The sequence below is a fragment of the Anastrepha obliqua genome, chromosome 2 (genome assembly GCF_027943255.1).
Source record: "Anastrepha obliqua isolate idAnaObli1 chromosome 2, idAnaObli1_1.0, whole genome shotgun sequence".
In the NCBI taxonomy this organism is placed as follows: domain Eukaryota; kingdom Metazoa; phylum Arthropoda; class Insecta; order Diptera; family Tephritidae; genus Anastrepha; species Anastrepha obliqua.
Window position 1 is genome coordinate 125,297,301 of NC_072893.1, and position 27,480 is coordinate 125,324,780.

The 27,480-nt window shown below is 34.2% G+C and overlaps 1 protein-coding gene across 1 annotated transcript in view; it reads left to right on the plus strand.

Annotated features, from left to right (window-relative positions):
• Nucleotides 1-27,227, plus strand: part of LOC129238409 (optomotor-blind protein) — a 69,798-nt gene extending 42,571 nt beyond the window's left edge. The window contains exons 5-7 of the mRNA XM_054873432.1: nucleotides 18,325-18,330; nucleotides 23,825-24,072; nucleotides 24,343-27,227. Coding sequence (XP_054729407.1) covers nucleotides 18,325-18,330; nucleotides 23,825-24,072; nucleotides 24,343-25,259 — 1,171 coding nt within the window. The 3' untranslated portion in view covers nucleotides 25,260-27,227. The remainder of the gene's footprint in view (nucleotides 1-18,324; nucleotides 18,331-23,824; nucleotides 24,073-24,342) is intronic.
• The last annotated feature ends 253 nt before the right edge of the window (nucleotides 27,228-27,480 follow it).

Below are 27,480 nucleotides of genomic sequence, written 5' to 3' on the forward strand. Positions count from 1 at the left end.
TTAGAAATATTTAAAAGCTGCATAATAGATATTTTCATTTTGACGTAATGAATATTTCATCAAAATATCGAATGCGAATTAAGATTAAGAACTAAATTCGTCATTGATCAATATTTATTACAAATTTTTTTTCTTAAAAAATTTCACATCGGTTTTTGCAGTTCTGAAGTTGCAAAATTTTATTTCCAAGAAGCATTGATAGTATCAAATAAATTCATCATTCAAAACAAAAAAAAATCAATTAAGAACCAAAAAATCTTACTGGTTAATTTTTATCCGATTAATCCGACTTTGGTTCTTCTTATTAGAACTTCATTTATTTTTTTAATATATTTTTTAATACTTTGTGATTGATCGCGGCATAAATTATAAAAAATCCAAAAATTCTAAATAAAAAATGTTCATCGAGAAATCCCTATTAATTAAAAACTAAAATATTTTCCCAGTAAAAATAATCTTAAAAACTAAACTAAAAACATTTTTAATATTTAATAAAAATAAAATTGAAAATATGACATTTTTTAGCCGTAATAATTATTAGATTTTTTTAAATTTAATAAAAATAAATTTCGAAATATTTGTATAGCCACAATAAAATTAAAAAAAATGTGCAAAATTTAATAAAAATAAATTTCGAAATATTTGCATGGCCACAATAAAACTAAAAAAGAAAATTAAAATTTAATAAAAATAAATTTCGAAATATTTGTAAGCCACAGTAAAACTAAAAAACATTTAAAATTTTGCAAAAATAAATTTCGAAATATTGTAAGCCACAGTAAAACTAAAAAACATTTAAAATTTTACAAAAATAAATCTCGAAATATTTGTATGATCACAATAAAATTAGAAAATTTCTTAAAAATTTCGAAATATTTGTAAGCCACAGTAGAGATAAAAAAAATTTGAAAATTCAATAAAACTAAATTTCGAAACATTTGTAAAGTCAGAATAAAACTAAAAAAATGTTCAAATTTAGTAAAAATAAATTTCGAAAAATTTTATAGGCCACAATAAAACTAAAAAACTTTAAAATTTTATAAAAGTAAATTTCGAAATATTTGTAAACCACAGTAAAACTAAAAAAAAAAGATTTAAATTCAATAAAAATTAATTTCGAAATATTTGTACCGCCACAATTAAATTAGAAAATTTTTAAAATTTCATAAAAATAAAATTCGAAATATTTTCACAATAAACCTAAAAATTTTAGAATGTAATAAAAACAGAATTCGAAATATTTTATGACCACAATAAAACTAAAAAAGAATTTCAAATTTCATAAAAAATAAATTTTGAAATATTTGTATAGCCAAAATAGAATTTAAAAAAATGTTAAATAATAATAATAAAATAAATAAATTTCGAAATATTTGAAAAGTCACAATAAAACTATACAAAATTTTATAAAAATAAACTTCGAAATACTTGTGTGCCCACAACAAAATTAGAAAAACTTTAAAATTGCACAAAAATAAAATTCGAAATATTTTTATGACCACAATAAATCAATTTTTTTTTAATTTAATAAAAATAAAATTCGAAATATTTGTATGCTTAACATAAAATTAATGAAATTTTAAAATTTAATAAAAATAAATTTCGAAATATTTGTATAGCCACAATACAACTGAAAAAATTCAGAATTTAATAAAAATTAAAATAAATTTGTCAGCCATAGATTTTATAATAAATCCCGTCACATATTTTGGGGCATAAATTTCTAGTTACCGCCACTTTTCGCCAAACTCGTTGCATGCGCTAACTTTGCAATACATTTTTTTATATCTTATTACAAATAATTTACTTAAAAAAAATGAACTTATCAATCACTCGCTTGCGTCTGCCTCACACTGCTCCTTGACTTGTAAGTGACTTGTATGTGTCAACGTTTGACAAGTGTCAGCTGTCAGCGTAAGCATTGCGCATCAAAGCGTGCGCTTGCACAACTACCAAGCCAATTGTCTACACCAGCACAAACTCTTGCCTCTCCAGCCACTTTTCTGCCCTCTTAGTGCGCTAGCAAGCTGCGACCCCTACCCTTGTAAATCACGCGGCACTGCCGCCGCCACAACCAATTTGACTAGATTTGTGGCAATGATAGAGTCAACACAACCACAAATCAAGCGTTGGGGATGATGGAAAAGTTAAGGCAGAAAATTAAACTGGCATGCCAGTGAAGGGATAAATGCTCGAGGATGGATGCGAAATACTGAAGTGAATCGCAAATGATCAGCTGATAGTTAATTTCGCGCAGATTGGCCTTAAAAGCATTGCGATTGTCATATCAGTGGCAGCAAGAGGAGGGAGAAAGGCACTTCTTCGAATGCAAGAATACGCATAATACACACATGCATATATGTATACATAGATATGTATGTGTATATGGTATATCAGGCATTAAAAACGCTGTAGATCTAATCTTCGTAGTCATGCCAGTCACTTTAGCGCTCCCTTTTGTTTGACTCTTGCGCGTATCTTTCGCCCTCGGCAGGAGCAATGCGCTGAGTCACTTAAAACGAAAGTGAATGAAAAAATGTAAAATAGTCTATCATTGACGCACATATCTATTTATGTAGAGAGTAGCCACGTTGTTTGCCTTCCTCGCTTGCGGCATATCCTTAACAAATATCCTGCGTTAACGCCGCTAAGCGCCCTAAAGCAATTCATAAGCGCTTTTAAGTGTTTTCCTATTGTTTCCAGCACTCCATTACGACCCGTAGACTCTTCCACGACGTTGGCATCGGATTTCCGGTAATTTTTGATAGAGTAATCAATTGAGTTTGTCCATGGAGAGGGAAAGTAAAATTGAAAAGGAAAAAATTTGGCGTCTATAGAAGTCTCGCGTAATGAAAATATTTCGTTTAGAATTAAAGTTTTTGCTGAATAGAAATTTCGATAAGCAAAACTGAACTTCAATTTCAATTCATGCACCAAATTCTTAGTCTGCTTCACGGCGCACGATTGCTGTTATTGTCTATCGGGTTTATTCTGGATTTCGACGATGGAAAATTTTCTAAGAACTTCATTGTTCGGTTTATGATGAATTTTTTGGTATCAAATTGGTAAGGTGAATATATCTACACATTTTGAAAATATCTGAGAATGATTTATTTATTTGGCACAAGAATGCAAATAAAGTGGCAATGTTCGTTATATGACTAAAACTCTATTGCTTCAGAAAATCCGTAATGCGGTTGATCAAAGAGAATTTGGTTTTGTATTTTAAAATCCATAACACAAAAATAACTTGAATTCACAAAAAAAAAACACGAAAAATTACAAAAAAATAAATAAAATTTGAACATATTTTGTTTTACGCATTACAACAATTTTTTTTAAATTGTTCAAAACAATTAGTAAAAAAAACTATGTTCAAAAATTGTTTCTAGTCCGAAAAAAACATTTAATTACAAATTTGATCCAAAATAAACAAATACAAAATTGGAATGAATAAAATTTGAAAATATGTTTTTACAAAACTTCAATAAAAAATGATACTAAAACTAACATGATGAGATAAAATATTTGAAAATGTTAACAAATTTGGACTTTTTAAAACTTAAATTTTCAAATTATTATTATTTTACAAAGTAGTCAATTTTATAGAAATGTCTGAAATTTTGGAAAAAAAATTTTTTATTATATATTTAATATTTTTTTTTTTTGTAAAAAATTACAATTCTTGAATACAATTTTTTTTTTAACAAGAGAACGAAATATTACTAAACAAGTAAGTTGTAATGAAATGTCTGAAATTGTGACAATTTTTGAGAAAACCTAAAAAAGTAAATTTTATAGAAATGTATAAAAGTTTGTCAATTTTGAAAAAAAAAATTTTTATTTACAACATTATACTTTTATAATAAATTTTTTTTTAACAAGAGAACGAAATATAACTAAAGAAGTAAATTTTGTAGAAATATCTGAAAATTTGCCAATTTTTTGCGAAAACAATTTTTCTTATATATTTCAAAATTTTTTTGGAAAGTAAATCCAATTTTTAATAAAAATAAAAACAAAACAAGATTGGAACAAGAAACCGAAATATAACTAAAGCAGTAAATTTTATAGATAAGTTTGAAAGTTTGCCAATTTTTGAAAAACAATATTTTTATTATATTTTAATCTTTTTTTATAAAGCAAATCTAAATTTTTAATACACTTTTTTCAAGAAAGGATACCGAAATATAACTAAAAAGTAAATTTTATAAAAATATCTCAAATTCGACCAATTTCGGAAAAAATAATTTTTATTATTAAATATTTAATAATTTTTTATAAAGTCCAATTTTTTATAAAAAAATAACTAAAGCAGTAAATTTTATAGAAATGTCTGAAATTTTGCCAATTTTTTCTTAATTATTTTTATTACTTCTATTACAAATTTAATAGTTTTTTATAGAGCAAATCCAATATTTCAATGTAAATTTTGTTAAAATAAGAGGCCAAAATATAACTAAAGAAATTTTATGACAATGCTTGGAATTTTGCCAATGTTTGAAAAAAATATTTTTATTATTAAATATAATATTTAATCATTTTTTATGGAGCTAGTTTTATATAAAAAAATGTTGAAGCAAGATTAAAGCAAGAGACTGAAATATAAGTAAGGAAGTAAATTTTATAGAAATATCTGAAATTTTGGCAATTTTCGAAAAAAATATATTATTTTTATAAAGATTAAATACAATATAAAATATATTTTTATTATTAAATATTTAATATTTTTTTATAATCAAATGAAGAAAATCAATTATTTTATCAATTTCTGTTTTTTAAACAAGATACCGTAATATGACAAAAGCGTTAAATTTTACAGAAATGTTTGAAAGTTTGTCAATTTTTGAAAAAATATTTTTATTATATATTTAATGATTTTTTACAAATGAAATCCAATTTCTTAATACTATTAGGAAAGTTAATAATTTCTAATAAAGCAAATCCAAACTTTTAATAAATTGTTTTTTAACCAAGAGCCGAAATATAACTCAGCAATTTTTGGAAAAAACTATTTTTATTTATCAAAACCAACTAATGCGAAATGTTTGCTTATAAAAATGAGTTTCGAAAAGTTTACTTATTTATTTTTACTTTGTTTAAATAAAAACATATTTGTTCTATAAATTTTTATTTTATTTATTTTTTATTATTATTATTATTTTATTTATATTTTTATTTTATTTTGTTCCAAATAAAAAATTTTAATTTCAAATTAAAAACAATTAGTCGGAAAATATTTCCAATTATTTTTTTACTGCCAAAAAGGCATTCAAATACTGGCAAGCGTGTGCCACCCTAATTTAAAGCTAAAAATAATATAAATTATTCTAAACAATCACGCAAAATAGTAAATTGCTGAGAAAAAGTCTCGCATATTTTTGAAAGTTTAATTTTTTTTTAAACTCAAACTTTTTAAAATTACTTTTACTTTTTACAATGAAGCAGCCTAAGAATTTTTCTTTTATTTAAAAGTATTTTATAAAACAAAATCATTAACAATTTTCCTTCTCTGACCAACTGTTCAGTACACACGCAACCACCAACACGCACACCCACACGCACACAAATACTGTTTTCCAACGCTAGAATTTAAACACCTCTCGCTAGCACTCATTTGCTCGCTGGCGCGAAATGACAACCCAAATCCGCTTGTAAAACGCAGCTCAGACGCGCCTACAAACACAGGCATGCATATGCACATAACAACAACAAACGGCTCAACAAAGCTTACAGAATAACAATACAAACATACATATGTACTTCGCAATTCTTCATGTGTGTATGTAAATGTAAATATGTATTGCCATGTGTGCGTTTTTAAGCTTGTCTGCATGCATGTTGCACGTGCTGCATGTGGCTAATAAGTATGCTTTGCAAAGCCAACAAACTAACCAATACAAAAAGCTGCAAAAAAGAAAATATCTATATATGAACAACAAAAACATGCAACTCGAGAGCGAGCTTATGAACGACGGTGACAGTGGCGAGCATCGAGCGCCGAAGAGCGAAAGAGGTGGCTAAGCATTTGGCACGGCATTGACCGTTGCGCACTCGAGTGCTTGTTATTATTAGCATATAACTTTTCCACAGCTGGCTATATTTCATAAATTTCCATAACATTGTAGCATACTTTAGGGATTATAAGCTCATGTGTATTATACACTGTGACCTCAAGCGTTTATTTAAATATTTGTGATGCTGTTGTGTGCAGCGCTGAAGTACTGCAAGTGTGGCGGGCAACAACAAAAATATTTGTTGAATTTACAATAAGTAATAAATGTTTATTTATGTGCATACGCACACACACATGCCTTTATTTACTTCAAATATTTTGCCTTCGAAACCCCGTTTTGCGACACAAGCAAATTTTCCTGTGTCAAGAATTTAAATATTTCCTACCACAAATGGACCATCAAATTATTTGTAGCACGCGCACACGCACACATACATATATGGAGTGTAGAAGTGATTGAAAAATTGGCGTAAAGTATGCAAATCATTGCGTTGGCGTGCTTTTAATCGCACCAACGCCTGCAGGTAGGCAAAGCTTATAAGCGAATCGAATGTTGATTAGAGTTGACTACTTCGAGGCGATAAGTGGGCAATTGAGTGTGTGATTCTATTAATGAAAAAAAGGCAAAAAACACGAAAAAAATTTTATTTAAAAAATTCCAAATTAGTTAAATTTCTTTGTGTCCAAAATATTTTTCACGCCTGACAAAGCTTAACTATGAAGTGTTAATGCGCTCATTAATCTGAATCCACAGGTCCTCGAAAGAAGTATTTGTTTTGTTTCAACTTAGAATGAGATTTTTTCCTTTGGAAAAGTTACTATATCTGGCGCACTCGAAGTAAGGGCCTGAAAGCGGCTTGTTGACCCACCGGTGGACCTTATAAAGAATCATAGGGTGACGATGAGCCAAATCAGCAAATAGGCGACTCAAACGATCTTCATCTGGCTTGAATTCGCAAGCGAGATGTATTTCATAGGCACGAAAGCCAATATCCTTACGTAAAATGTTCCACCTAGTCGAAGAACAAAGAGCGACAAGTTGAGAACGATGTCGTTTCGACATTTCAACGTCGTTCAATGAAAATCACGAACAGAATTTTTTTTTTCGAAGTAAATTTTCACAATTTTGAAGGGCTGTTCTGGCGTTTAATGATTCATGATGACTTTTCAAATTGTACTGAACAGAAAGAAAAGTTTCTTATGCGGCTAGAAAAACACCCGATATATGTTTTTTTACACTTAAATTTTTTTTACTTATTTTAATAATACATACATACAAAGTACATACAATTTGCATTTTTCGTTTTTTTCCAAAATTTTTTATTCGAACTTTTTTTTTAATTTTTTTTTTATTTCATATTTTTAGAAAAATTTGCCGCCTTTTTTGCTGAGATCGCCTACTTTCGATACACTTGTAGTTCCTTGAAATATGATTTTTTTATATTCGAAATATTTTATTTATCATATTACAAGGTCCCACACTTGAAGTGTAACCAATTAAAAAGGTCATACATTTAGTTTGGAAAATTGCTTTTATTCAATTGAAAGTAAAAAATATGTGAAAATAATACAAAGCTCGATATGACCACCTTTTGCTTTGACTGTGGCCTTGAGACGGTCCAGAAACGAATCGCAAGCTGGCCAAATGTGACTTGCAGGTATTTTGGCCCACTCGCTGACAATGGCTTTTCTCAGTGTCTCGAGACTGTTGAATCTTTTAGTTCAGAGCTTGCGCTCTAAAATGGCATAAAAAGAATAATCTATCGGAATTTTTTTTTCACCGTTCGAACAATGTTCATTCGCAAAATATATTCTGAACAAATTCAAATCTTTTTGTTTTGATATTTCACTTAAGGAAGTTTTCCCCTTTTTTAATACATTTCTATAAAATCATATATTCTTTATATTTTATTTTTCATATTCAAAATTTTGTTCCCCATTTTCGAAATTCTTTTTTCCCATTTTCGAAAAAAAATTTCATTCAAAAAATATTTTCTAAGAAAACTCTGCTTTGTTGAAACTCCTTTTTGTTTTGATATTTCACTTGTTGAAGTTTACGCCTTTTTTCTATACATTTTGCGCTTACGATGTAGCTAAAGTCCCTTAAAATTTTAATTTTTGTTGTAAAATTTTGAAGAAAATATAATTATGGTTATTGAAATTTGGTTGGTACTCTTTAAATATCTAGTTTTTATGTTCCAAATATTTTATTTTTCATATTAAATTTTTTTCCATTTTCGAATTTTTTTTCCATTTTCAAAAATTTTTTTCATTCGCAAAATATTTTCACTTTCCGTTGCAAATACTTTTTTTGTGATATTTAACTTATTGAACTTTTCCTCTTTTTCTATACATTTCTCGCTTATGATGTCCCTTACAATATCAATTTTTGTTTTAAAATTTGTAAGAAAACTCAAAATTATGAAGAAAATATAAAATTCCCAATATTTTATTTTTAATATTCACACATTTTTATTTCCTAAGAAAATTTCTCTTTTTTTGCAAATATTTTTTGTTTTGATATTCAACTTGTAGACGTTTTCCCCATTTTCTACACATTTCCCGCTTATGATACATCAAAATTTTTTGCTTTATATTTTTAAGAAAATATAAATGTGGTGGCTGAAATCTCTTGCTTATGGTATACTTGTAGACTATTTAAGTATGTGTATATTATTATATTCAACGAATTTTTTTTATTTTATTTTTTTTTGCAGAACTTTTTTTTCATAAATTTTTTTATCATTTTCAAAATATCTTTCCGGAGGATTTAACTTTCATTCCTAAATAATTTCGTTTGTTGAAAATTTAACTTTCGTTGCCTACATTTTTTCGTTTTTTGTTTTTTCGAAAAATTTCTTGCTTTCATTATTCATGCCCGCTCTCATTTCTTTCGTTTTCATCTTCCGCTCAATCGAATAAGTACCGAAAAATTAATTCACGACACGTTAGCGCAATTTTCACACAACACACACTGCCCAAACACACATGTAACTAATTCTTCAATTATCCTTTAACTTGTGTGCCTCAAATTACGTGCCTTAGAAAAATAATCAACCGAAAACAGCACCCAGTAATGCTATCAAAAACAGCGTAATAAGCCAATTTTCTATTAGCCACAACAGTTTTTTTTGTTTGTGCGCACATTTTGCCTGCCTTTACTTCGCTTCCTATTAGGCTGCATCTCAAAAAAAGGCGTTGCATGCCACACTTCACACGACACGGCTTTTGTTGCTGCGGCCTCAATTGCTAACTTGCCGCTTCACTTTGTTTCAATTTATTTATACAAACACTTTCTGCTGCCGCCGCTGCTGCTGTTCACACACATCAAAGGCATTGTAATTTTATTTGGTGCAATTTTCTTGCCTTGCCTAGCTTGGCTTTATTGAGCGCATAGCGCTTTTCGTTGGCCTTAACGCAATTTTATTTTTAAATTTGGCACGTTAGCGAAATTGCGAAATTTTGTGCGATAATTTGAGAGTAAACGTCACTCATGTTCGTCAAAAAAAAGATAAAAAAAAATAAAAAAAATATATAAAATTCAGAAGGCATCAGAAAAATGTATCGCTTGGCATACTTTTAGGCGTTTCATCGTTTTTCGGCTTAGCAATGTTGATAGGCACAGCGTATAACTAAGTGCGTCAGCTTAGGAAGTTCTACTGATTGCGTATGTGTATGTGTACCTTTTATGTTTGCTAAACGCATTGTAATTTATGGGGAGGATATTTGGATGCGTGCGGGTGTGGAGAAAAAATGTGTCAGCGTTGACTTAGGTCAGGTTGTTGTGGCTGAAAAATTGGACAAAATATATGGTCAGCCCTATATTTAGCTTTTAAAGGGAGGAAAGGAATTTTTGGCCCTCGCCGTCTAACTGCTGCAGTCAGTACACCAATTTAATTGCAATACTAAATATTTTCTAGAGCGAATTAGCTTGCTGTAGCTTCCCCACTTGTAAAGATAGCTTTCCCAGTTTATAGTGGAATAAGTCTTAGGTAACCGGCGGAGTGGGCTTTTGTATCACTCTTCAAGGTCTTAATCTTTTTATTCCAGACTCCAAGTTCAAATGGGCCACGTTCATTGCTTGATAACTCGATTTTGGTCGAATTTAACAAAGCGCGCCACTCATTCCTTTCTCGAGCTAACCAGCGCCAATTGCTTCTCCACTTGATATTTCCAACGCACAAGAGACCTTCCCCTGCCAACACCAGCTAGTACCGCATCGAATACTTTCAGAGCCGACGCGTTTTTATCCATTCGGCGGACATGACCCAGCCAACGTAGCTACTGGATGTTTATTCGCTGCACTCTGTCTATGTCGTCGTCCATCGCCTGCGATACTCGCCATCGCCAACGTGCAAAGGTTCAAAAATCCCCTGCAGAACCTTTCTTTCAAGAATCTTGCTATGAAAAATCTTTCTATCAAACAGCTGCTTTTAAAAAAAGACCAATTGGTCGCCACAGAAGGTCATTGAGATATTTACCGCAAGGTTAACTATCAAAATACTTTTACAATGGGGAAGAGTGACATCTTTGAACTGTTGGTGCTAACTTAGTTGAGTGGTTTTGACGGAATCCTTGCAGATGAACTCATTTAGGGCTAATCATAAAAGCAACAATCGCAAAGAGAAGACACAGACATTCCTCATTTCAGCAATTTCCTTACCCACTCGGTTGCTATTAGCCTGTTGTTTTTTTTACAATAAAAAATATCAGAAACATCATTAAAGACACCATCGCAACATTGGAACGCGGGGCATGCTCTCACTAACACTATGTATAACATTCCTCCTCCACGGTTTATTTTCCTTCCGGGACCGATTTAAATATTTTTATATATATTTCATCAAGGGGGAGCCGTGTTTATGTCTATTGGCAGTACCACGTACCTGCATCCAGGACCCTCTCTTGTGAACATATGGAGATTTTACGCCAGCGATAGCATCCACTTCTCCCACTGGTTTTATAAGTGGTTTTGGAGTAAATGGAACATCGGAAAATTTTCGATAGCGCAGTATTTATGAACTATCGCCTAATCTTCTGTCTGATGTCATTCTAAGTGACTGACTCAAATGTCTGATTTTGTCGTCGTCCTGTCCAGAAACACTTCATCTCCATGTCATACTTGTAACTGTAGCTGTTGCTGCTGGGCCGTCCGCTGCCACTCAATGAATTGAAATCGTAGCATTATTTTACCATTTTCCAGGAAACGCACGATCCGCCTCCCACTTCGCACTGGATGAGCACATGTACCGTATGAGGTTGATAGGACAAGATGAGCGTCCCAAAACTCTTTGATTACTATAAGCCTTTATGGAAATAAAGCGCCAATTCGTAAGATCTTCAAAGTCGCAGCTTTGAATCAGTAATGGCTATAGCACTTCACTGCTTCTTGGTTTCTAAATTTTAAGTAGATAGTAGTAGTACAGTTAAGTAGTACAGTTAGGTAGTACTACATTCTCCGCGTACCTATAAAAGCACTGCCACTCAACAACTGGCGAGACCAAAGAATTAAGGGTCATAACTATTGATGGGGCACAAATTTTCCTTCTTTCAATCATCTTCTATATATCTTTAATTAAGGCTGAGAACTTCACTCAACTGATAATCGTAATCCATTTTCATTTCGAGGCTCTTGCTTGCCATTATGTACACTTTTTTCTTCTCAAGTTATTTACAATTTGCATAAAATTGTTTGCTCTCACCTCCTATCATTTACTTTTAACGCCTCTGCTCTGGCCTACAGCTCACTTTTGTGCATTTAATAAAATACATAGCAAACTTTTAGCTTACACCCGCTTTTGCTCTGCGGTCTGCCCAACTAATTTAATATTAAATCAATTTAAAGCCCATCAGTTACCTACCAACCACCCACCATCCGAAATTCGCGCTGCTTGTGCCTTTAACGCCAACGCCACTCGTGCATCCACCGAGCCATTTGATAGTTGGTACGTACATCCTGTACGTGCGACCCATATTAACCTCAACATGTCTGTTAGTTGTGTGGCATTACGTTTTTATTTTCTATTTTCAACATTATTTATTTGTTATGCAGACATGTGATTACCACACATTATCCAGTAGCTGTGCTATAATTTACGAATTATCCAATGCGAAACAGAAAAAAAAAATCTAAAAAAATTGCCCTTCTTCCTGCCTTCACGGGTCCTTGTCTATTTATTAGACATATTCATTGTGGTTTTCAAAGCAAGCGTTCGATGTGGGCGGCTTCTTTACACTTTTTATTATGTGTTACTTTTAGAGCGCGCGAGAAGGAGGGATGGTGAAGGCGAAGTTACGGAGCGTCTTAAGCTCTTTAAGCTAATAACGGTTGGCAATCATTACTTGCGCGGGTTTCGTTGTGTTAGCGTGCGTTTTGCTGCAAGCGGTCTGAAAAGATTATTCACATCGCGGGCAGCTTGCAATATTGAGCTTAAGTTGTGCAAATTTTTCAAAGTAAAACAAAGTCGATGAAGGAATAAAAGCAGTATTGAAATTACGTAGTGAGGAATGGATGGCTAAACTGCTGTCTAAATACTTTTATGGCATCGAATTTTCGTAGTCAAGCAATTTAATTGAATTGAAAAATATTTTCAATTCCAGTCCATTAAAAATCTTCAAGAAGATTCAAGGGTAGAAAGAGCATTTTTCACATGCCAGTATTTCAGACTTGAATTAATGGATCAACAAACTAGAATAGCGTTGGACGAAGTGTATGAGTCTAAAAAGAGGCTATGTCGAACAATTAAGTAGGTTTTATTTTTGAACGAACTTTTCAACCGAACCTTACATTAAGATGCCTCACCAAAAAAGGTGCGGCTTTTTTACTGGAATTATAGAATTTATTTTATTGAAGACTTCCACCAAATATTTCAGATTTACATGAGCTGACCCGATTTGAAAATACCTCCAAAAATCGATTTTTTATAAATAAAATTAGCTTTAAAAATCGTTTTTTTTTATATAAAATAGTAATTTTAAAAATATTTTTTTCACAATATTTCAGAAAAATATTAAAATTTACATAAGCTGTACTGATTTGAAAACACATCAAAAAATTAATTTTTTATAAATAAAATTAGCTATAAAAATTGTTTTATTATATAATAGAAACAAGTAATTTTAAAAAATATTTTTTTCAAAATATTTCAGAAAAATATTAAAATTTACATGAGCTTAACTGATTTGAAAACACCTCTAAAAATCAATTTTTTATAAATAAAATAAGTTTAAAAATCGTTTTTTTATACAAAAAAGTAATTTTTAAAAATATTTTTTTCACAATATTTCAAAAAAATATTAAAATTTACATAAGCTGAACTGATTTGAAAACACCTCCTAAAATCGATTTTTTATAAATAAAATTAGTTTTTTAAAAATATTTTTTATTTTTATATTTTATATTTTTTCTAACATATTAAGATTTACGAGACCTGAACCGATTTGAAAATACCTCTAAAAAAACTAGTTTTCAAAAATAATTTTTTTAACAATTTACTTCACATGAGTCCTTTAAGTTTAAAAGGCCTACATAGAAATGTTTAAAAAATTTATCAACGGAATCAAATAACGAATGTTTTGGATGTGCTTTCAAATGGATCCGCCTCACGTAATTCTTAATATTATATTTATGTTTCCTATTTTTGACGAAAGTCTGAAAATATAAAAAAAAATATGATTGCAGTAGAAACACAATGCCGATTTTTTCTCATCTAGAGAGTACACCCTAATTTACATATAGGCTGTCATAGATTTATATTAACTTAACGAAGCCTGCATCGTAAGAAACATTTTGAAGTTCTCTTAAAAAACTATCCTGATTTACTAAAGAGAAATGAATAATGTAGCTCTCCAGCAACTCGGCTCCAGTATCGCAAGTTCGTCGTTTTCCTGTATTCTGTAAAAAGAAGGTTTCCTTTTCTCGCCGAATGTTATTATTCCTTTCTTTTTGATAGCAAAAACTTAATGCAAATATTTAAGCACATGTGTCTGTCTGAAAAATTCACACACCAACTCAAAGATCTACCCTTTTTTGTGTCACTTTTAAATTACGATTTTCCTGTTTTCCTTGCTTTTGTTTACCCGCCACACCCTTTTATTTACCATAAATATTCACTGCGCTTGCAACATTTCATTTACTGCTGCCTTCTTTGTTTTTTGGGAGTTTGCGAAAAACGTTTTGTCGCCCAGCATGCCACATCATTTGCGCCAAAACTTTATTGTTTTCGTTTTTGTTTTTTTTTTTTGTTTTGTGTTTTTGTGCAAGTCAGCATATTTTCATGCTGCCAAATGTTTTTTGTTTCTGCTATTTCCACCACACTCTCCCTCCCTCCGCTCTCCCCAACCCAAGCCTTTTGTTGCTTTCAATCATGCCGCCGCTTAACACAGCAGCGTAATGGCCTGCGGGCGTTGGCTGAAATGCATTTTTATCGCACAGTGGCTTTTCATTTGTCCGCAATCAGCTGCTGCCACTGATTTTTTCCTTGCGCTTTTCCTTGTGCGACTTTATAGTTGACTTTCTTTGTATTTTTCTGGCTGTGCTGCCGCATTTGTCGTCTGACAATCGCACACATGCACCGTTACACCGGTGGTGTAGTTGTAAGTGGCATTTTGCAGCTTTCCATGTGGCGAGCGGAAATTTTAAACGTCACCAATTAGCGTATCCTTAATTGAGTTGAAGGCGCCTCTTTGTTTCCAAGCCGAGGTTTTTCATTACTGCTCTTCTTTTTAATTCACTTTTTATGCTTTTATTTTAATTTTTGTTAAATAATGCAACTCATTTTTATAGCATATCTTTCCTTTGTACAAAATAATTCACTTTGCTCCTTTGCTGTCACTTCTCATTTGGTTGAAATCACTTTCCTGCAATGAGGTTTTTTCGTTTGTTTTTAATACTTGGAATTTTAATAGGGGACATCCTTTCTGGTAACATCTGCTACTCTGGAATCTCTCTCGACCAACGGAAACACACATTTTTGCACACTAGGGATGCATATTTTTTCGATGCTTAAGGTCCTGGATTTGGTATTTCTTTATTACAATGGCGAGATTAGTCAGGTGATCTAGATAATCATAATTTTGCAGCAACTTAATTCCAAATATTGGTTCAATATCGATTGAGAAGCCTCCACCAATTAATAAATAGTAAATAATATATATGTAAATGGGGTTATAAAAAGAAGTAAATTTTTCTGTATTTAAAGAGAAAATTATTTCGTTACTAAGAAAAGAAAACACAATAATTAGATTTATGTGCATTTAATAATACTTTAGCGCGCACATATCTGACCAAATAATTTAAAATATGTCGAAAAAAGATCGATCCAAAAAAACTGAGGAATTGAACTGAATAATTTTACATATTTTTTTATTTTTTATATATTTTATTATATGATAGGAAGTGGAGTAAGCAGAAAGTAGTATATTTTCATATGTATTCTCTATTTATATTTCTCATATTTAAATTCATTTCAAAAACCGAGCAGGTCAGTTCAAGTTTTTACAACAGAGCCTTTCATATTAAAAATTTAACAAAAACGTTCAGCATTCCACATTTGCAAAAAAGTTAAAGACAATTTTCTCCCTCCATTTTATATGCTTCGTAAAAAATTACAAATCCCGAAATTTTCGGGACTAAAAATTTATACTCATGTATTTTTCTGTCACTCCTGCTGGCGGTATGTGGGCACATTCTTGTGGTTGCTGTTTCACAGGGTTCTGTGTTTCGTAGGCCTTTGAAGTAGGTAGCTGATTGGGCTATCGCGCCCGATCGTGGTGAGAGGACTGCCAGCGTTCCAGGTTTCTCGGTCTGACCCAAAGAAACTTAACGCATATTGTCTGCCTGTATTACACACACTGAAGCACTCGCTTGCGGGGCTTTAACTACATTAAATAAGTAACTGGACAATGTGTGTGCCCAACTCATGTTCTCAGGATCATCATAAGCAGCGACAAAAAAACTGCTTTTTTTCCATCGAAAGCTTCACCTCCTCAGGGTGGAACTTTAACCCGAACTCAATCTCCTCCGTATTTTTTCGGGAGACGACTGTGGTCCACTTTACTTGCCTGTGATTACTTAGCTTTGCCTGTGTTGCTTGACTAATATGGCTTGAACTTTTCGGAAAGGCCGACTAACAGTGACATGCGATCAAAAGGAATACGTCAGTTCATCAAGCGGACAGCGATGCCTTGCTGCTTCTGAATGCTTACAAATTAGAGCTTGCTTCTAGCAGCACTAGGGCATATTTTCTTATGGTTTCGTCATACATCTTGAGGTCGAGTCACAATTACCTTGAATAATGAAATATATAAAGTAGCGCAAAATTAATCATTCAATATGTTTTTTTTAATAACTTTTTTTAAGTTTTTGAATGACTTTTTTACTAGTAAAAAAATGATTTTCAGTGATGAAAATCCTGATTTAGACCTTAGCGCGCTTCATTGCTTATTTGTTTGTATGCTGGCGCTGTCCAGTCCATAAATGTCAAATATGATTGAAGTACAACACCATTTGCAAACATTATAAGTCTTTCGATAGTATTAATTGTGTGCCACCTTGTATTTCATACAAAAACTACCGAGAAACGATCACTTGCATAAAAAGTTCGCTCAAGTGGGTTCCAAAATTCATAAAACAAATCAAGTGGTAAATAAAGAATAAATGAAGCGCAATAGCTGGTCGCTATGTGGCGTTTGAGAGAGCCAATTTATCGCAAAAAACAAGATTCACCAAAACGCATTATCCGCCATACAAAACTATCACGAGGCCTACTGTGCAGATTACACGTACCCGGTACTTTTAAGACAAACTGTATTTACCAATTTTTTTAAGGGATTTTCATGATGCGATTTCATAATAAAAGGTGATCAGATTAGAGGTACTTTTTTCAATAGGTTTTTTTTTTGACGATCACGCGTGACTACTGTCATACGAAACACGTAATTTTTTCAGTAATTACTGACATTTCATCACAGAAAGACTTACGCCTTAACAACGTTCACAAATTGTATTACGCGACTCGAGACCCTGTGGAAAGTGTTCATCGCAGCTTAATGGTTACGTTAATAATTAAAATTGCCGTATTTGGGCGGAAGAGCAACCTGAAGCCATTCAAAAACAGCCATTGTATATATGGAAAGCCACCGTTTGTTGCAGCCTATAGGCTGGAGGAATCATCGACCCATATTTCTTCAAGAACGAGACTAGCACCAATATAACAGAGAATGGCTAACGAAATCGCGCCATGATAAACGACTTTCTGATGCCGAAAATTCAAGCACGTAATCTCCACAGCATCTGGTTCTCCCCAGATCGCGCTACTTGCCACACAGCCCATTAGGCAATGGATTTACTGCGTCGTTGTTATGTCTCGTCTCGGCCCAATGAAGCGGCCACCAAGATGGTGTGATATCATACCTTCAGACTTTTATTTGTGGCGGTATGTGAAGTTTAAATGATTTGTGGATAAATCAGCTTCGATTGAGGCATTGGCAGCCAACATTACTAAAGTTATTCACGCAGTTATTCATTTGGCGGAAGTTCTCCAGCGAGTCTTTCAAAACTGGTGTTTACGCATGCCGAATTACGGCGATAGGGCTTATCTTTAAAATATAAATGTAATGAATGGGTCTACGCAAAAATAGTAAAGATTGCCCAATCAATTTGAATTTTCGTTATTTTATTTCAATTTAAAATACGATACCTCTAAATTGATCACCCTTTACTTAATTAGGTTGGTGTTAACTTTTTTTCTTTTTTTATTGCTTTTCGACTTTTCACGTTCATACATTCCACGTCATTAATAGTCCTCCTTCTGAACTATATTCTGCGCACGAGTCTCCCTGTAGCAAAACAAAGTAAATAAAAAAATAAAGCTACTACCAAAGGCATTCCTTGAATACATGATTCAATTATACAAGGTTAAGTAAAGTTTGACAACTGATTTCGGATGCTACTTAATCCATTGATGCAATTTGGAAGCAAGGGAAAAAAGGGCATAAGTTGATCCCCTTTCTGAAAATGTAGTAAACAATTGAAAAAAGTCGTTGTAAGCCATAGAATAATTTTATGTTATTTTATAAGTGGTACTTAATTATTTATATTTTTAACTTAACTATTCCCATGGATTTGTGTCATATATATATATATTTTGACCATGCATCGGATTGGAATCTATAGGTGCCATTTGTAAACCTACACTGAAGTAATAAATATAATAAAACAACTTGAGAATAGTGGAAACTCTTAACGAGGAAAAACCACTTTTATTTCTAATCATACATTTGATTTTTTAACGAGATTACCTGCAAAGTTACAAGTATAAAATCTGTGTTAAAAAAAAGATAAATTCATATATACGCAGAAACACAAGTAGACGCCCAAAGCATTGCATACTTTACTTACAATTATCTTATCGAATGCTCATTAATCTGAACAATTTTTGTAAAAATGATATCCCACCGTAAAGCTCCCTGCCGTTGAACTGGTTAAACGCTGATTCCAAAGGCGCTCCTCTTATCCTCTATCAACTATGGCGTAGAAATATATGGCCAACATGCTAAAAATAACATCAAGCTCCTAGCGTCTCCTTACCATACTGCTGTCCGACGATCTTTACGTGCATTTCCTACTTCGCCAATAAAAAACATCTTGGCAGAATCAGGTCTACCATCACTAATCGACAATGTGGAGGACAATATAAGGAAGCTTTATCCTAAGCTTGCTCTCACTTCTAATGCTTTGCTACAAAAATGCTTTCACTCGGCAGACGTGCGTGCACGGGCTCCTAAGATAGCTTCATCAATTTCCAAATGCGCCTCTTTTGCAAAAGACAATGGACTGCCCTTAAGACTATTATCGACGAGACTTAAGTTACATGCAAAAATCTACTACGACATCGGTAGCGTATTGCGCACATTTTTTAGAAATTTCATCTCGCTTTAAAAGCACTAGTTGGCAGCTAATCTTCACCGATGGTTCCAAAGCGAATTACACTTCCTTTGCTGTCGTGAAAGAGAATGGAGAGCCTATATCGTATTGACTACTACTTCCGTTTTGTTTAATTTTCACCGCAGAAGCAACAGCAGTTCTCTACGCCATGCAGTATTCGTCAAAATCGAAGGGGAAATACATTATATGCGCAGACAGTTTTCCTGTTTTCAGGCCATAAAGAACTATAATAATTCCAACCACATTATTGGAACCATAAGAAAAATCCTGATTTCTCACCCTCTAATATCAAAATCATGTGGGTACCAGGGCATTCATGCATCAACGGCAATACAATCGCTGATAATACTGCCAAGGATATGAGCATTACTCCTACGATCACATCAAACCTTTTATGTAAAAATTATGTTTATCGACTTATAGAGAAGCATAGGTAAACCAAACTAGTAGCTGACTGGTTTCACTGTAGCCATCACTACTCCAGGATTAATCCTAATCGTACTAAATCAACTTATCTATCATCCCTCCCATCTAAACATACTACGCCATACACTTGTATACGCATTGGTCACAGTGTAATCACCAATGCATATCTACTGCAAGGGAGGCAACCAAGCCAAAGTCCATTTTGTAATACTCCAGTCAGTATCCTGCACTTGTTAGCCTTTTGTCCTGGACTAGATAGACAAAGACAGCAGAATTTTGACGGTCATGATGCACTATCGCTATTAATTAACCCTTCCGATTCCAACATTTCGAAAATCTATAAATTTCTGAAGGACTCTGATCTTCTACGACGTATATAAACCAGGAATTCTGCACCAGCCAGCTGAAAGCCTCCGTTGCTAGCGCTGCGTTATCTTTTTGTTTATTTAGCAATTGTATTGTTATTTAAGCTTTTAAAAATAAAAAAATAAATAAAATAAATAATTTTCACAGAACTTTCAATAGAATTGAAAGATGCGAAAGTCTAAGCAAAATGGAATAGGCAAAACAGTATTGCCTGCTAACTTTTTCAGCAAAAATTTTAATTTCTACGCTTTTGAGTACTTTTTCTTTAGAATTTGCTCTGAAATAAAAAGTAGCTTTTCCAAGAGGACAACACGGATTTATTAAGTAGCTTCAAGATGGCTAACACAGGGTGAAAATTGGCTACTTACATCACCTTTAATTATTGCTTCATGCCTTGAATATTTTTTACTTATTGACACATTTGCTGATATTCCGCATCAAACTTCACTTCTCTCACGCACTCTCTCTCTTTCTCTCTCTCTCTCTCTCAGTGAATAATTTTTACTTGTCAGCTTCTTACAATTATATGCCATTTAACTTCAACTTCCGGTACTACTGACTCACCCTTCGCGCTTCTCTTTCAGTTGTGAAATCGTGAAAAGTCCAAAAAAAAAAACGAATAAACTAAATTATTTTAAATCTGAACATATTTTTGCGCTTCCTCGCCTAGCAAAAATCAAAAAAAAAAACTTCCGTAATTAAAATTTTAATTCCAAAATCTCAAAATTTTCTACTCCTCACCTAGCAAAAACCAAAAAAAAAACAAAAATAATAATAAAAATAAAATTCAATAATTTTAAATCTCTGCATTATGCGCCTCTTTCTCATCTACCGCCACTGACTTTTGTTGCGTGCGTTTTTTGGTTGATTTTCAAAATCATTCTCTACTTCTGGTAAAATTTTAATTCCTATTCTCTCCACCGCTTGCTGCTCTTAACTCAACTCTAACCGCAAGCCACAGTAATTATTGCAGGCATTTTTCGCGCAATTATTTGTCACCCGTCGCTTGGCTGATAGGCATCTCAGATTCTCAAATTCTTTGCCTAATGACTCTTTTGAAAAAAAAACCACATACCTATAACCGCTTTCAGCATAGTGCGAAAGAAGGGTTACTGCCTCGTCATAGCAACCCTTTCTCCAACTCCTGCAGCAGCTCCGCGCAGCCTCGCTCACTAAATACTCTATCGTCATCAATATCAAACTCATTATCACTAATAACATCATCACCATTAATCCTGCCAGCCTGCCTGCCTGCCTGCTCGCTGGCCTACACTTCGAAGTGTCCTGGCTGGTGTTTCGAAACCACCCTAAAGTGTATTAACACGCTTTCCGGCCAACTAGTCGCAGCTTTCCCTTTGTCTTCCCAAAACGCACTAATAAATTTGTACGAATTTGTATACCGACTTTTTTCGTATTGCGTGCACATTTTCGTTAGCTCCTTCAAATTGCCCTTATTGTTCGCATTTGTAACGTTTATCCCGTGATTACTAATGTCTTTAATGTTTTTATTTGTGGCATCACTCACACACGCACCCAAATATTGGTTTATTTGTAACGCCTGTTATTTTGATTGTCGCGGTATGTTGCTCGCTGCCTATGCCGGCTACACTGCTCGGCACTTAATGCGCCTTATTTGTATTGTCCAACAAACCAAACAACAGCAAAGGGACTTCCCTGAAGTGCTATTGATATAATGGAAGTGAAACGAGAAACAACAACAAAAAATAACTCGAAAAAGAAATCAAAGTCGTCTATGTCAAATGTATATTTGTCAAAGCCTCTAACCCTTCACCCAGCAGCTATAAAAATTTGTCATAAATGTAGCGCCAGCAGCAGCTTTCACAATAGTCAACCCTTTTTCAATGGGAATTTTTACTCAAACCATTCACAGCTCGCACTCACACCAGACAAACTATTTTGTGCTACAATCATCATTGCTCTGAAACACAAAAATCTACGCCACACTGGTGTCAGTGACTTATAAGCTGCTGTGGTGGGAGAGCTTAAGTAGTCCACCAGTCTTTTGTATTGGCTTAGAAGATTATGTTTGAGTTCTTGTAATTCCAACTAATTACTGGAAAAAGTTGTTTGGTGAAGATTGTTGAATGCGACGTGGTTATAAAAGCATCAACTGCCGCCTAAGCTCAAAACTTAGCTGGTAAGCCACGCACTCGAATGCATGCAGAGCTTATTCAGGTGTGCCGTATTGAGCACCCGTCCAACATTTGTCCTAGAGACGGTTCCGCGTTACCAGAATTATCCAGATTTAACGGATTTTTATACGGTCAAGAGCTCACTCTCTAGATAAGAGGTATGGCTACTATGGTCTTAAGCTTTGTATGACTTTTGATTTTTTTGATATTACAGCAACAATCACCTTTAACGCCACCAATCGACGAATTACCTGAGTGCAGCAAAATATGCCACTCGCCCAAACAAAAACTTCCAGAGTGGTCTACCCAGCTCATATAATTCCTTTAATACCCGCATTCCCGAGTATAGTAAGAAATTGTTTGAAAGCGCTCATCAGCGAGGGGAAGTCAGTAATTCCCAAACTAATTTCCTCTCTGCCACTGAGAAATACGATTTAGTTATAAAGCGAATAGAGCGCTGCCGCTACATCTCTCAGTTCAAATTCCTTCAGTCTCGGCAAAGCCGTTAAAGCTTACACTTTTACTCCTTTCAATTTTTAAGGAGCTCGTGAAATGAGACACTTTTTGCTGAGCGATCTGAAGAAAGATCGCGAGCGAAATTGCGAAATAAAAACAAAAGAGGAATTCAATAAATATATAGCTCGAAAAGGTTGTTCCGCATTGATTGTTCCGAAATTCGGGAAGATATGTTATGTCACAACTTCCTTGCCATTACAACGCTTCGATTTGTCAAGGTTCGAATCCTTTGAAGGCTCGTAAAATTTCTAAACTCCTGCCTGCCATTTCAACTTTTCAAAAAAGGAAATGAAAGCCAATTAACTTAGACAACGCTGCGATTTGTCATAGTTGAAATCCTTTGAGGGTTCGTATAATCTCTACAATCCTGCCTGTCGTTCCAATTTTTCAAAAAATTAAATAAAACGCAATTAGCTAGGCAATCCGAAGAAAAAAGTGCATTTCGGACTATACCAGTACAGCAGGTCTGAAAAATTTATATATTCTATTGTACAAACATGAAACCAAGTAAATTTTAATAAATTTCTGGAAAAGACTCTACGGCAAAGCTAGCATTTCAAAGATAACTTGAAATTGAACCAAATTAACGAGGCGACAGCAAGAAGGAAATGTTTTGGAGCCGTGAATACGCAGTATTTATAAACAAACCTTACAGAAGAGATATTTCAATCGCAAGCTCGTGCTGAAATTCTCTGAAAGGTCGAAAGTTTTCAAAGATTGGACTTGAGTAGAAGTGTGCTAAAACGGCGACTCAATAACATTTTATTATTTGTTAAATATTTGGTGGGGTTTCTGGGAAAGTTTGACGTTGTTCCGCAAATGAGTTGGCTTGCAGTTCTGTGTCAAATCCGAATGTTAGCAGGTTTTTACAAAAACTTTTCATACCAGATATGCACTCGAGGATTCACCACTGTCTATCGAGGGTCGGTCACTATTAGAAAAAACGTTTTTATCATTTCAGTAGGCATCCAACTCGACGCCACACTAGAAACTAAGAACAGGAAAGTAGCCAAACTCACATGAGCTCTTGTTATGGGAAACAAGTCCGAAAGCTTTGTATTTCGTTTTCGGTGGTTATTAAAGTATGAGACAGTCATCAGCTGAGACTTTTGAAAAGTCTTTCAATGGTTGTGAGATTTGTGCCATCTATCCCAAAACGCAGCACGTACTGATAAGCAGGCACTACTCATCTTTATGAGCTGTTACGACAAGTATACATTGCAGAGCAGGACAATCATGGCTGTCTTTCTTACAATAGCTGGCGCTCAAGCGGGTTCAGATTGATCAGATTGGTTAATCTTTAATTTTCTTCTTATATTTATTGCATTTTATTCTGAGCTTTTTCACCTGTACCTGGATATTCTAATTAGTATTTTGTCATTCTTCCAACTGTTGTTACAGGCAAGCCCTCATGTCGAATCGCGGGTCCGATTCGGACAAACTAAACCCAACACACGTCAGCAGCTCACGCGCCCCACTACATTTGGGCCATACGGGGCGACCACCGCACCACTTGCATTCGCATGCGGCGTTACACGACAATCAAGTGGACGATGAGGATAAACTGTTGGATGTGGTCGGACCACCGCAGAGTCCATTATTGCCTTTGAGTCATTCGTTGCAGCAGATGCATGCGCACCAGCAATCCGGTAGGTCTAAAGAAAGTTTATTTAAATAAATTTGTGGCGGTGTAAGGAGTGAGAAAAAAGCGGCACTGAGCAACGCATTGCATTGAACTCACTAACAGATTTTTACTCACCCCTGTACACACACATTCTTACATAATTTTTTGGGTTCGTAGCGCTCGAAAGCTGGACTGCATGTTACGTCCAACACTTTGCACGCTTCAGCTCATTCATTTGTTTTCTGATTTCACATTTTTTAATTTAATCTATTCCATTTTTCTAACCAATTTAAAGCCCTTGCAGCCTGGTTCAACCACTTGGCCGGTGCCGGTGATCATGCGAACGAAGAAGCTCTACGTCGTCGCCTACAATCGGACGATGTCGAACGTGATGGTAGCGATTCCAGCTGTTCGGAGAGTGTGGGCGGCAGCACGGGCGGCGCTTTCCGCCCCACTTCCTCGGGCAGTCCGAAAGAGAGTGCCGCTGGCGGTTTGAATGCTGCCGGCGCATATCCTTCACCGAATATCTCAGTGGGACCACCGATACACCCGTCGCCGCATCTGTTGCCTTACCTCTATCCACATGGTCTCTACCCGCCACCGCATCTTGGCTTGCTGCACAATCCAGCAGCTGCGGCGGCCGCCATGAACCCGGCCAGCCTCAATCCAGGTTTGCTGTTCAATGCGCAACTAGCGCTCGCCGCACAACATCCCGCCTTATTCGGACACTACTCAGGACATACGCCCGTCTCACCGCTGCAGGGACTAAAGGGTCATCGCTTCTCGCCGTACAGCCTACCTGGCAGTTTAGGTTCTGCCTTCGATGCCGTCACGCCTGGTTCGAATGCGAATCGCGGTGGACCGTCAGGTGCGGGCGATGCCTCGACCCTAGGACCTGGCAGCAGCGGACCCGGTAGCAGTATAGAAAATGGACCACGCAGTCTTAGCTCCAGTCCACGACCACGTGCCTCATCAAACTCGCCACCCACGCGACCCATTTCCATGTCGCCAACGACGCCACCATCACTACTCAAGCGTCAAAATTCACCCTCAGAGCTGAAGAGTATCGAGAAAATGGTCAACGGGCTGGAAGTGCAACACAATGGAAGTGGTAGTAGCGCTGGTCTCAACATGGGCATCGGTATTGGCGCGCTGGTAAGTGGTGCCTTGGAGGAGTTGCAACGCAAGACGCCAACACAAGTGGATCAGTGACATTTGTTTGATCGGGACGAAAACGACCGTTCGTCCGTCATCGATCTCGACGATGTGTGACCGCAAGAGCAGGTTTTCTTGTTGCTTTAGTGGGTTCGTGCTGGAATCCATGTGACAATTTGCTGCGCGGTAACAATGAAGTTAAGGAGTTGGCAGTTAATATAGGCTGCGCCAAAATATGTCAATTGCTTGTGCATTGTGGAGTTCGACAACAACAACTCGAGTTAGACCACGGCTCTGCGCCAACGCACATTGTCTTGTCTTGTATATACCAATACACATACATGTAGTTTAAGTAGTGTATAAAATAAACATAAATGCGAGTATATTATGTTGAAAAAAAAAAACTATGTTCCACGTATGAATCCACATGTAAACTTTGCGTTAGTTGACATAATTCAGTAGCAGATATGCAAGCACAAATGCGCCGGTATGAGAGATAGCGCAGTTGAAGTAAATACCACTTTAAATTAGGTTCCACAAAATCTGAATTTTTTTTCAAAAAAAAAAAACTATAGCAATGCCAAACCTTTTTTTATTGTTTAAGTAGCTAAACCGCAGGTTTATTACTTAGTAGTTATTAATTTAGCCAAATTTCAATAAATTTATATTTCATACATATATGAATTTCATACATATATGAAATCGAGTTTTCTAATATACATAGGCTGTTTTTTTGACTTAGCCAGCTCAGCCCATATAATTACATACATATAATATTATTGTATGTACAACATATGTATGTATGTTCAATTTATATACTCGATTTCCTTTCCAATTCACATTTTTCACTCAGCCAGGTATTAATAGTTTTCACAGCGGCTTATTTCTTAGTTTTCTTTTGCAATTTCTCTTAATACTTTGACATACAATCCTATCTGTGTTTTACGCTTAGCTTTCAGTAGAATATCTTAACTGTTGTTTCTAAAAATATGCAAACTTTCCTTACCTTCCACATAGCATATTTTTTACGCACTCTAAAGTTATACTCAAACATCACGTAGCTGTTAAATGTTTTATCAATCGTATCAGCTCCGCTACAATCCACTTGTGTTCCACATACGATCCACACGAATTGTCCGCTTTTTAGTTCTATTTACTCGTCGCAACGCTGCCAGACGGTTTACTTCAAAATTGTGTAAGTTCCACATACAATCCACGTGAATTCGTACGCTTTATAGTTATATTTACTCGTCACCAAACACTAACAAACAGTTTATTTCAAAATGGGTATGTTCCACATACAATCCACTTACGTTTCACATGCATTTTACTTTGAATTTTTGCTTTTAAATTGCTATCAAACCTCATCCTACCATTAAACAGTGCATCTAGAAATTCTGTTAGCTCCAAATAGAGTCCACAGCTTGCATGTTTGCTTCAACTGGCGCATTTGTCAGCAATAACTAGCGCTACATGTCGTAATAATTTTAGTAATTTCATTTTTCAATTTAAATTTAGTTAACTTCTTAAGTTCTCAAACCAAAGAGTTACTTTCATTGTAAAAAAAATATGAATTTTTCTAACAAAACTTATTATTACTAAAAACCATTAGTTGTTTCTACTTATATGGTCAACCATATATTAATATTTGTATAAAAAAAAAGAATATTTGTTATGCTACAAAATGCGCTGTCAACAACATCTTCTCTAAACTGTTTCACACTATTACGAATCCACTGTAAAATAAGTAGGGAATCACCGTATCTTATCACTTTCTACTTAGCTTGAAATGTGAGTGACTTGCCCCCCAGTAGCTAGTAGTAGTTTTAGGCGTGGGCGTGGCATTAAATATTCACGCTCAGAGTATTATAATTTAAAATAAGACATTGTATAGATGTACGATTTTTTGCAAATAAAATTTAAAAAAACAAAAGGATATTAGAAAGTTGCACTTTTAACAAATGCATGTGTATTATTTAGTTTAAATTGTTTTAAAAAATATTTTGTTTTTGTAACAGTTGAATATGTTCCTCACTTACTTATAATAATGTTATTATTATAATTTTTTTAGTTAAAGTACTTTCAATTAAGTTGAAAAAAAACTTTAAAAAAATTAAGTAAAACACATTTAAAAGAAAAAGTGCAGAAAATGGAAAAAACACATTGAAACAAAATGGGAAAGCAATATTAATTATAGTTAATTAATGCACTGAAATATTAAAAACAAAAAAACACATATTTGGTTTGTTTTTCGTTGTTCATAAATTTGGTGTGCAAG